General features: G+C 35.5%; 2 protein-coding genes across 3 annotated transcripts in view; one reads left to right on the top strand and one right to left on the bottom strand.

Annotated features, from left to right (window-relative positions):
* Window positions 1-12,615, top strand: part of LOC111429033 (cell adhesion molecule 3-like) — a 159,669-nt gene that overhangs the window by 11,617 nt on the left and 135,437 nt on the right. Inside the window, exons 2-3 of one of the 2 annotated variants that reach the window (XM_071200197.1) lie at window positions 5,723-5,936; window positions 5,992-6,033. The exons of the other annotated variant lie outside the window; for it this stretch is intronic. Of the exons in view, the coding sequence (XP_071056298.1) occupies window positions 5,927-5,936; window positions 5,992-6,033 (52 nt within the window). The 5' untranslated portion in view covers window positions 5,723-5,926. The remainder of the gene's footprint in view (window positions 1-5,722; window positions 5,937-5,991; window positions 6,034-12,615) is intronic. 2 annotated transcript variants of the gene reach the window in all.
* LOC111413240 (uncharacterized) lies at window positions 6,942-8,606 on the bottom strand. The gene is made up of 2 exons (XM_023044144.2): window positions 8,226-8,606; window positions 6,942-8,154 (listed from the first exon to the last, which is right to left on the bottom strand). The coding sequence occupies exons 1-2, from the start codon at window positions 8,264-8,266 to the stop codon at window positions 7,548-7,550; spliced, it is 648 nt and encodes a 215-aa protein (XP_022899912.2). The 5' UTR covers window positions 8,267-8,606; the 3' UTR covers window positions 6,942-7,547.

Raw genomic sequence — 12,615 nt, 5'->3', positions numbered from 1 at the left:
GAAGATTTTTGCCCAACCTATGTCTTCTACACACAATCAGATTCAACCCGAACCATGATACCAAACGAAACCCATCTTTTCTATTCAAACTAGAACCAACCTAAACAAACCAAAACTAAACCATCCGATCTAAAACTGAATCAAACTCGAATCTTCCAAACCATCTTAGCTTATTCACACGCAAACAACACACAAGAAAACTAAACCCACATAATCCTTAACCGAATTAAACTCAAACCTCCAATGCAAGATTCAACTTGTTCATATACAAACTAGTTCCGATCGAAAGCTCGCAAATATAACCAAATCGATTGAAACTTGACCGAATATCTTTTGCTTGATTTATAATTACGCAAGTTTACTAGCTCAACCACACATACCTAGCCTGACCCATCCGAATCTCAACCTAATGCGCATCTAAACCAGTTCCAACCTGAACCACGTAAACCAACTCGAACCAATTCCTCGATTAAAAATAACTCATCTACACAGTAACTAGGTTCATGGTGGATGAATATAAGCGTCATCACCGCGTCATAGCTTAGCAACAAGTATTGTCTACTTTTGTAAGAACCTAAAACACAGAATAACTGTTATTCTGTGGTTTAGGTTGAATCTGATTTGGTGTAGATGACTTAGGTTGGGTCTGGTTTAAGCACAGAATAACCAGAAGTGACATTGGCGGTATCCCGCCATATCTGACGCCATATTGTTGCGAGGAAGCAAGATATTAGAATAACCAGAAGTGACACGGGTAGTATTTCGCCAAATCTGATGCCATATTATAGCGAGTTGCCAAGGTATGCTGCTATTGGTGGTAAAGATTTGACGGGATACCGCCAGTGTCACTTCTAATTATTTTTTGCCTTTGGTAACTCGCGATAAGAAGGCGAATTTTTAAATCGAGGTCACAAAACGACGTACCGCCAACATCAAACGAATCGACGTCAGTGTCATTTCTGGTTATTCTGTGGTATTGCTGCTATTGGTGGTAAATTAAGTTGTTTCTCTCATTCATTGTGCCACAGATTAACCAAAAGTTACACTGGCAGGTGTAAGGTATGCCGCTATTGGTGGTAAAGATTTAGCGGGACACTGCCAGTATCACTTGTGGTTATTCTGTGCCTTTGGTAATTCGCGATAAGATGGCAGATTTTAAATCGGGGTCACAAAACAAGGTGCCGCCAACATCAAACGAATCGACGTCAGTGTCACTTCTGGTTATTATGTACCTACCTAAACCATGATACCTAACGAAAGCCATCTAGTCTATTTCAAACCAGAACCAACCTAAGCAAACCACAACAATCTGATCCAAAACGACGCCCAAACAACACACAAGAAAACTGAACCCACTCAATCCTTAACCGAATTAAACCAAACCGATTTAAGCTTGACCAAATATCTCTTGACTGAATAACAATTGTGCTAGTTTACTAGCTTAACCACACATCCCTACCCTAACGCATCCGAATCTCAATCTAATCTGACCCATACCTCCCATAATCTACTTACGCATGTAAACCAATTCCAACCTAAACCATGTAAACCAACTCGAACCAATTCCTCGATTAGAACCAACTCATCTATACAGTAACTAGATTCATCCAGAACCACCTAAACTAAATCTAGGTTATACGCACTTGAACCGGTGCCAACCCATACCACTCAAGATAAACAGATTCTATATAATCCACAACTAATCCAGTTCTAACGGTTCCACACCCAAACCAACTTCCACATTCAATCTGTTCCTACCCCAAACTACGCAAACTGCCTAATTCAGATTTATCTTAATCATATTAAAACTAGACCTAACCCAAAAAATCATCAAAAACCCCAGGTAAACGAAACCAAATCCATCACTTAGGAAATACTGCTAGGAAATAATATATATTTTCTTATAAAGCAGCTACAAATTAAAAAACATTTCTGGTATATTATTCGAAATGACTCATTCATTCTTTGAGAGTAAACATTTTTCTCTTTTAGTATAATTGTTGTAAATCCTAGAAGCTGGCGTTTTGTGAATTACTGTTTTTTTGAAAATTCAACACTGCATGTGGTTAAAAATCAACGCTGAGAGATAACGAGAGGTACGAAAACGATTAAAAAAACTCAGGTTGGGTTCGTCGCGTATATCCTAATAATTTAATTAGTACAACGGCATAAAATAAAACGCAGTAGAAAAATAGTGGAAAACGGGTAGCGGGGGACATTATTTCGCACTATAATTCGTTTAGGGCTCAGTGGAAGCGTCGTAATTCAATAACGCAAAAAAGTGTTTCAATTTTTTCGCGCGCTCTGTGCGATAAATTTAAATTATTTCCGCGACGCGCGGCGTGCGCCTGTTAACCTTACGGACCGGGCACCATTTATCATGGTTTGGGCCGATGTTATGTCATTTTACAAATAGATCCGGCGGCGCGAACGGGAGCGTCGCGACGCTCGACAGATGCCCGAACGATACGTGTGCCGACAGATAGCGAAAAAATATCGCCGCCTGTCACCGTGGTCGCCTCTACTCGTTATGGAACGAGATTTCCAACCGTGTACACTTTGACAACACGCCAAATTTCCAAATTGTGTAAAGATATTTAACATTTTAAATCAAATACCATTAAGTAGCTAGTTTAACGAGAATGTGTTTATAGGCAACTAAATAAACATTGTTATAACGTAATAAACATAACTTTATTTTAAATTTATTTTAAAAATGAGTTTATCGTCTAATATCGTACAAAGTTTACAGAATAAAAATGCAATACACGATGTTGTGCATAAAATGGTTTATTATAAAATCAATGAGATAGGTATCTGTTGGCGCACCCACCCCCGACGTCATGTAAATTTGTCGCGATATGGCGTGTGTGGATTATTAAAAAGTCGTTACTTTCCGGCGACGCCGAACAAGCGTTCGGGGATTAAATTAAAAAATCGGCCGCGTCAATAGTGACGTTGTCGGGGTGGAAACGGTGGTAGCTTCGACGGCGGCGTCCAAGGGGATGGGGCGAGACTCCCACCACGTTAATGGGTATTATTAAAGGGTGAAACACGCACGGGGTATAAGTTTTCTGGCCCCGTGTACACATGTGCAGGCGATTTATGATTAAACTTCGGCGTATTTCGCCAGGCTAGATTAAACCATAAAATGCCCCATTTAGCCGCTCTGTTGTTTTGCTCTGCGGCGCCCCTTAAGAATTTCTAATTTGCCACAGACTAATAATACGGTGCGGGACGCCCCCTCGCGAGGCACCGAATTGCTGCGGAAACTTTCAAACGTCTGCGTCGACAGTTGTTTTAACTTCTTCTCATCGGACTACTACTACTACTTTGTTCACGTCGTTTCACTTTACTTTGAAATTATTTCCCAATTTCCTCCTTTGAAATCAAACTAACAAACCATTATTTTATAATCAATATGTTTATGGCGTATAACGAACCGAAGAAAGGAATCAAATTAATTTTACTGAATCATCAAAAGAAACGGCTTCAATAGTTTTAACCTCATTTCATTTCTACACTTTAAAATAGAGGTTCTTAACAGTTGTTCCCATTCCTTGCAAATTCCTTTTTATTTATATTGACATTTATCCTTAAACGAATATTCAATTATGGTAAACCCTCTTATTCTTTCACATAAGACACTCTCCACCAAGTACTTCAAGAATTTCACATTAATAATAATAATAATGCCTTTTTTATTAATTGAAATCATTATATTATCTATAACTTAACAATGAAAGTATACAAGTCGCAAGTCCTTCTCTTCCACTCAACCCTGTTTTATACACAAATATAAACTAAAAAAAAAACACAAAATTAATAATCAAATGAAAAAAAAGACAAATATATCGGCTGATTCTCAACTTGGGGATTTATTCCTCATGACAAATAATGAGTAATAGGTGAAAAAAATTGTAGCAAAAGCTTTTTAGTTTCGTAGATATCCATGAAATTTACTCTCAAATCAAGAATACATATAAGATTTTAAAATGACATCAAAGCAAGTGTTCCAAGTCGTTTCCAATATTTTCTATACACAATTGGGTTCGCTGAATCCACGATGTCCCACTAGCGCGGCCTATACAACTATCTGATTTTATAATCCTTGTTCAGTTTTAACTTCCTCAATATTCACTTCCTCAGCTGCAATGTTAAATGCCTGTGTTAACCACTGTATGCCATCCTCAGTATCAGCCAAGAGGACGACATCATCTGCATAGCACTCAATCTTGATTTTGTACTTTAATGTTTGCCCTGTTCTAATTCTTTTATTCATACTTTGTCGAACGTTTTAATTAGATCAACGAAACAGAGGAAGGCTGCCTGACGTTTTTTCACCGGAGTTCTATCTGATTCTTTTTGATGCTCTCAACATTGTGTGATCCGTACATGTCATTCTTCATCTCGTTACTAAATTTCGCCATGCATCATTTGTGTAGGCAACTCTTGCAACCAGGAGGACATGAGCAAACGACCCACTCAAATGTCTGTAAACATTTTTTTGCAGAAGATGAAATAAGTATGGTGGTATCAGTTCTAAACAGATGAGATAGTTTGGTGTTGCTGTGTAAGATGATTTGTAGAAGGAAATACTGTACGCTTTGGAGATGATTTCGCAATCTTTGCTCAGTATTAACTTTGGTGACGTACACTATGCTTTTTAAGTGTATATCGGATATTTAGGAAATCAAAAATCTTTTACTACAATTTTTTTCACCTATTAGGCCTTATTTGTCGTGAGGAATAAATCCCCAACTTTATGCGTATAGGTTGAGAATCATCCTGTATATACATTCTTAAAAATAAAACTAAAAGACAAAGAGTTACAAACTAAAAATAACTAAAGAAAACTAATCTATAATACGGAAAAACAAAACAAAATATTCCCTTTTCTATTGTCTTGCTTACAGTTTACATAAAAATTGTAATTATAATGCTCACTCATCATAACGAAGTCTGTTCACTGAATAATACATATGTTAAGTTGCGTGCAAATACTGCTGGTGGTGCCGATTTCAAAGTTTCCGGTAGGGGATTGCAAAACTTCAAAAGGGTGAAAGTAAATGATCTTTGAAATAGTACTGTTGCATGCTGCGGAGGAGAAATTAGACCCTTATTTCTAATATTTAGATTGTGAATATCCGTTCTGAACCTCATCTTATCACTTAAATAACGTGGTTCTCGCAACATTAAAAGTTTATGATAAAAAGTAAGCAATCTGAACTAAATTGGAAATTGGTAATTATTAAATAAATTAAATAACACATCGAAACTGAAGCCATTTGGTTTCTGCCGAAACTGTACGCAAACCAAACCCAGCAAATACATACGTAAACCAGGCCCAACCTAAGTCATCTATACCAAATTAGATTTAACATAAACCATGATACCAAAGAAACACATCTGGTCCATACCAAACCAAAACCAACCTAAGCAAAGCAAAACAATCCGATCCAAAAACTGAATCAAACCCGAATCTTCCAAGCTATAGTCAGCTCATCCACACCCAAACAACACACAAGAAAATTGAATCCACAAAATCCTTAACCGAATTAAACTCAAAGTTCCCAAGCCAAATTTAATTCGTTCATAAACAAACCAGTTTCAATCGAAATCACGAGATTTATCTTAATCATATTAAACTGGAGTTTTAAAACCAGAAAAGGTTTTTTTGTTTATTCACCTCCACTATTTCTACTCTGCATTGCCGTCCAAGAAGGGGGTGTTGAGATGTTGGTTGGCCAAAAACGCATTTTAGTTGATGTGCGGGCTTTGTGGGGTGATAAAGTAGTTGCGAAAATTAAAAGTTATTACGCGAATTAAGTGATAGATACATCTTATATCTGTGCTAAGTGTTAGGTGATGGTAGTGATTTTAGTGACATTAGTGATGTTGAGACCATGGGATTGCTATTTTGTGGATGTTAAAAGGTATCGTATTAATTCATTTTTTGGCACAATAGATTAATTTAACTTTTCTTTCCAGCTGAGCTACGAAGTAAAAACCAAGGAAAACAACATCCACTCGGTGAGTCGTTTCAAAATTTATTAATTTAATCAAAAAATCATAACTCCGAAATTTAAAGATTCGAAGAGATGATCTTCAACACATTAAACACTACATAAATTGGCTTCAAATTGCTTTTTAATTCATGATTATATCTCAATTAGTTTTTGAGATATGCAAAGATTAGTTACTCTAACATATGCGTTTGAGATCATGCAAGGTTGCAATCAATAAATTCGAAGAAATTAAAAAATAAACCTAACCCAAAGTAACCACCAACACAAACCAGTCCCATCCTATCTCCAGGTTAACAAAACCACATTCATCATTTATTACATATTGCTAGGAAAAAATCTCTTTTATAAATCTGGTTCGGTTTAATTGGTTAAGTAGGGTTGGATGATCAAATCATTATATTTTCTTATAATGCAGCTACAAATAATAAAACATTTCTGGTATATTATTCAAAATGACTCATTCATTCTTTGAAGGTAAACATTTTTCTGCTGCATATTTTTCTAAATATTTTACACATAACTTCTTTATATTAAGCTTTTGGGATAATTCTTTTAGAATTTAATGTGAATACTAAAAGCTCACAACAATTTTCGTCTCCAAACAAACGTGGGATGTTGGATTTGAGACATTAGCTTTAGATAAAAAGCAACCTGAAAACAGGAGATTACATAAAGCTTATGAAAATGACTGATATTGTTGATAAAATTTTGTGAGCCTAATAACAATGTTTCATTTATAGGGGTAGCAATATCAACAACTTACTGTATGGTTAAGGAAAATAAAAAAAATTTTATTGGAGAAATTACGAGTCCCAAGTAACTACGAGGGAGACCTGAAATTGGTGAGATAATGATTTTGTCAAGGTTCCCATTCGTAAAATAATTCAATTTCTTTTATGGAAATGAAAAAAATACGGATTACCATGAATTTATTAGAAAAAATACTTAATTATCTATTACAAAGATGAGTAAGACATTTATTTATATGTCACTAATAGGATTAGTGGGGTTGAAGCTTTAAGCTACAAACCTCCTACATAATTTATTATCAGTATTATAATTAATGTGTATTATTCAATCACAATAGCATACACTACATGCAATTATCACGTTATAATATAACTAAATTATTAAAATTGATTACGAATTACATCAAATAGCATCCATAATGGCTTTATTGTATAATTTCTGCTTAGGAAAAACACAATACATTAAATAATCATTTATTTTTCAATTAAGTAATTGTTCTTAAATTGTTATATTAATTTTATCGAACAATAACATTTTATTAATACATATAAAAGTAACAATACAATATGTAAAATAACTTAATACTCCGTGATAATAATAATAAAAAACACGAATCGAGATATTCGTATTTCTCTTTATTTCTGTTTAGGTCAATCTTATCTGTTCTAAATTAAAATTATCTGAGCACAAGGTTCATCAACTTGACGCAAACGGCTCGTATCAGTCTTTCATAAATAATTGAGAATACTACCACAAAAAAAAAGCAAGTCAAAATACCCTAATTCTCTTTACGCAATGAAGTCCGTATTTAATTCCTTTCCTTTTTAAGTGATTATTCGACATAAATGGAACAAGATGCCTAAAAAAACTTTTTAACAAGCTCTGATAGTAGATGTCGCTTATTTTTAATTTTTTTAACGACGGTCTTTGATATTGCTTCCCTAAGTAAAATGCAACGTTTACAACGTTTAACGTGTATTGAATGACAGGGTCTATAAGGGGATGAACTATTGTATTATCTTTCTTCTTATCTGAATTAGACTCGTTTTGTTTTTCTTCTATATTATCTTCACAATCGTATTGATAATCATTACTTTGATAATCATCACATTGATAATCTTGAGGATCAATTATATTCCATCCTAATCGATTTGGCGACATAAATAATAACCTTGCCATTTCATTAATGTTTCCTTCATTATCATTTAAAATATGTTCGAAGTAAGATTGAGGAATTTTAAACGTTCCTCTTGTAATATTATCGTTTTCATCGTGAAGATCGCAAATTTCAACTTCTCCCGTTTCGGAATTTACAGCGGAATAAAACGGAACTTCCCCCGTTTCGGGGTCGAATACTTCGTATCCCATCATGAAGCTAAAAGTTTAAACGTCAAACTTCAATCCACCACATAAGAAAATAAAAACAAATCCAATTAAATAACCTACCTTCTGTCGTTGGTGTTGTTGCAGAAACTAAATAAGACCATAACACTTCCAAAACACAATGCAATATGCTCTCAAAACCAACTCCGGTCGAGTTCAGTTGTAACGGCGATAACGGAACTTGTATTTATAGGTTCGCGTCCGATAACGTGCCGTATCGTAAATGCGAGGTCGAATGAGTTGTGGGCCGTTTTGATTACAATGGCCCGGTGCCATGTTTGTTTGATATCGGGTGATTTTCCTTGAGGACCCCCTCGAAAAACTGCGTGTTATGCAATGAATGATATCTCGTTTAATGCGTACAAGTAATGAAAAAAAATAAAAATCGTTGCTTTAAATCCATCACGCGCACCTGAAAATCGTTTACGTGTGCTACTTAAAATTGCAACACAGTAAGACTAAGTGTCGGTCTATTTAAGTTCTCCCGTCTGTTTATTTCAATTTAACAGCACGTATAATTGCGACACGAACGGTACTGTACGTACCCCTCATATAAACATAAGTATACTTTGGCTTTGAATAGGGCGGAAACAAACAGTATAAATAGGTTCGTGCTGAAACAACTTAAACCTCGAGTAGAGCTGAAATAAAATATTAAAGATAGAGATCGTTCGAAAAAAAAATGTTATTGAAATTTATAATAGACAATCACCGTGCTAAAGCTTTAAAGTAGAGTGCATTAGCTGATTGACGTGCTATTTAAAATGTTTTAATGGTCACTAAAAAGGTCGTTTACTTAATAGATCCATTATATAATTAATGGAGTTATTTTATTCGTATAAATCCCCTATAATCTACTATTACATCGTTTTATAAATCAATAAAATTTATTATGGATTCACTACGCATTTAAATGTTTTAGTATTATTGTATTCCCTCTCCCCAAAAAAATTAGTAACGAGACTAATACCTGTTATATTTACGAATAACAAAGATGAGAAAGTGAAATTTGAGTAATTTTCCAGAGGGGCACAACACAACCTCGATTGGGTTACCCAAAGCAAGATCGTGGCGAAACTATCAAATCCAACTCTAAAGCAAGATAACCCAACCCCAGACGAACTTAACCGTAAAGTATTCCTACTCTAAAGTAATCTAATGAAACCTGACTCAATTACAAAATAACTCAACCACAAAAAATCGAACGGTAATGTAAACCAATCCAACCCCAAAGCAATGCAACACCGAAATAAGCAATTTCCACAACAATGAGTTGGGTTGGGTTATTGAGCGTTTTGTTATGGAGTTGGATTTAGAGCTACCACCAACCCAACCCAACTCATTGTTGTGGAATTTGTTTATTTCGGTGTTACATTGCTTTGGAGTTAGATTGGCTTGCATTGAAGTTCAATTTTTTTTATTGTGCTCTTTGTTATGGAGTTGGATTTAGAGCTACCACCAACCCAAACCAATTCATTGTTGTGCAATTTGCTTATTTCGGTCTTGCATTGCTTTGGGCTTGGATTGGCTTGCATTGCCGTTCAATTTTTTGTGGTTAAGTTACTTTGTAATTGAGGTGCTGTCAGGTTTCATTAGATTACTTTGGAGTAGGATACTTTATGCTTAAGTTCGCTTGGGATTGGTTAGCTTGCATTAGAGTTGAATTTGATTATTTCAGGTTGAAATTAGGAATTAAGTTAGGTTGGTATAGAGTTGGTTCATGTTTGTATCAAATTAGAATTATAATGAGTTTGGTTGATTTGACAAGGTTGGACTACCTTGTCTTTCAGTTGTTGTTTCATTGCTTTAAGGTCTATTTACATACATCAGTGATGCGTCAGTTGTATTCGTGCATCAGTATCAGTGGTAAATGATATGGTCGTCTTTATTTTATATGAACACGTTCACACCCATCCGGTACACTACCTGACGATTTTTACCGTCAGGATTGCATCAGTGTCGTGAAAATAAAAGTACGTCGGCAACGATATTTTTCAATATTCACTGACTTGTTTTTGTATGCACATGTTTGGTATAAACGTAAACTGTGCAAAAAAGGAACGAATAGAGATTATCCAATTTTGTATGGTATTTGGAAGGAAACTAGCCTGAATTCGTCTATTACAAATTATGAATTTTTGTGTCAAAATGCCAAATGCGTTTCCAACAATCCTTCTGACACGACATAAACGATAATTGAAAATGGGTTTAGGACCATCTAAATCTTGTTCGGAATATGGTCGCATTAAATAAGTTTTCAGGGGAAAGTACAAATGAAGCTTCAGTAGCTGTATTTGGCAAAGCAGCACTTTGTGGAACTGACAAACTGTTTTGTTGAGGTGCTTTTGCTAGACTGGAATTTGCAAAAATCTCCCCATCGCGTATTTTTCCTTATGCACTAACATCACCGGCTATGAAATTGTAGTTTGGATCAACAAGTGCCAACAAAACAACAAAAAACGTTTTCTTATAATTAAAGATTTACGAATCGCTATTATAGAGAGCCTGTATAATAATGTTTCCAATCTAATGCTCCTAAACAGTTAGGACATAAAATGTTCTTTCAACCAAAAATATTCAAATCGGTTGAATGGTCCAGAGATATTAAAATGTAAACAGTTAAAAACGCATTAATATGATAAATATAGCAAAACAAAAGCGATGCGGTATTATCCAAGCTACTAAATGATATTGTCAAAGTTATAGCTCATCGTTTAACTTTCTGAGATAGCGGGAATTTTGTCTCTCTATGGCAGTTACGCCCCCTAGCGGTAGAACTACGAACATCAAACTATTTCTAGCTATTTCTCTTGCCTACTTTGCTTATAAAGATGTTTTTCCCAAACCTCTAGGCTTTACCGTTGTCGAGATACAGCTGCTCCGTACCCTTAACAGGACATCTTGTACATAAGACGAATACTCTGTAGTTAAGTTTCTTTTGGGTTTGGTTCAGGTTATTTCAGAATTGCATTGGATTATTTCTGGGATGGATTCGACAGCTTTGGAGTTGGCTTGGCACTCTTTAAGATTAGGTTAGGTTGGTTTAGAGTTAGTTTGTGTTCGTGTCAAATTTAAATTACAATAAGTTGGGTTGGTTGTTGTAAGCTTCATTTGGTTTTTTTATGGTCAGTTGTTGGAGTGTTGAATTATTTTGCGATTGAGTTTCTTTTGGATTTCGTTAGCTTGGTTTGAAGTTGGATTACTTTGTGATTAAGTTCCTTTGGAGTTGGGTTAAGTTGTTTTATTTTACTTTGGAGTAGAATTGGGTATAACAACTCAAAGATAACTTCTCCTTTACTTAGCGATTACAGCTTCCCTAGCGATCTTTAAGATTAGGTTAGGTTGGTTTAGAGTTAGTTTGTGTGTGTGTCAAATTTAAATTACAATAAGTTGGGTTGGTTGTTGTAAGCTTCATTTGGTTTTTTTATGGTCAGTTGTTGGAGTGTTGAATTACTTTGCGATTGAGTTTCTTTTGGATTTCGTTAGCTTGCTTTGAAGTTGGATTACTTTGTGATTAAGTTCCTTTGGAGTTGGGTTAAGTTGCTTGATTTTGCTTTGGAGCAGAATTGGGTATAACAACTCAAAGATAACTTCCCCTTTACTTAGCCTTTACAGCTTCCCTAGCGATTGCAACAACCCAGCAGATATACTCATCCTAGATTACAAAATTACAAAAAGTGTACAAAAAGAAAGTATTAAAACCTAACAAAATCTATTCACATCGTGATATTTAAATAAGTAAGTAGTCAAAATTGTAACTGATTATAATTGTGAATTTTGATGATGCTATATAACTTTAGGAGAATTGTTGAATTGTTCGAAACGTATTATTCAGGAAACGCACTGGGCTATCATCAAACATCAGCGGCTCGTTAGGGGCGTTGATTGCGATGCAAACCGCACATCCCGCGACGGCGTGTAGCCCCTACCAAAAGTAGGTGTTAATTCCCAATTTCGACCCGGGCGCTTCCATCCCCAGGAGACCTGGCGGCGGCACACGCGATTATAACACGTTGTTTGACAAGGCCGGGATAAGTATTTCGCGGTGGGCGTGTAATTTAAACTTAGTGTTAAATTTATCGCGCGCTTCGCGCAGGAAACACTTTAATCTAGACGGGGATCCGGGCGCGGCATATCCTAATCCTGTGGAAAGCGCGTCCCCGAAGTTTTATACGTTATTACATGGCGCCGTGCTCGCAAAACAACAGCCCGGTAATTTAAATTTTAATTTTCAATCGAACGTGAGTGGACCCGTTTCAACTAGATATACGAAGTGAATGTGGCATGTTATATTTTTTTTTGTTTTTTTTTCCTGTCAATTTGTTTTCGTACAATCGAAAATCTAAATCTAGAATCAAACGTTCGTTCTATTTAATGCCCGCGTTTCGAATGGATTATAAAAGGCTGACTAGTAGAGCGCTTTGCATAAACACAAATTTACAACATTCAAATT

Source organism: Onthophagus taurus, chromosome 11 (assembly GCF_036711975.1).
Source record: "Onthophagus taurus isolate NC chromosome 11, IU_Otau_3.0, whole genome shotgun sequence".
Classification (NCBI taxonomy): domain Eukaryota; kingdom Metazoa; phylum Arthropoda; class Insecta; order Coleoptera; family Scarabaeidae; genus Onthophagus; species Onthophagus taurus.
Note: the sequence above shows the minus strand (reverse complement) of the source record. Positions and strands in the feature narration are given on the sequence as shown.

What these genes read in the sequence shown, in the direction of transcription:
- LOC111413240 (XM_023044144.2), bottom strand. Translation starts at nt 8,266, where the DNA reads ATGGTCTTATTTAGTTTCTGCAACAACACCAACGACAGAAG. An exon ending in AACAACACCAACGACAGAAG is followed by an intron (nt 8,155 to 8,225) that starts GTAGGTTATTTA and finishes TTAAACTTTTAG; the next exon opens with CTTCATGATGGGATACGAAG.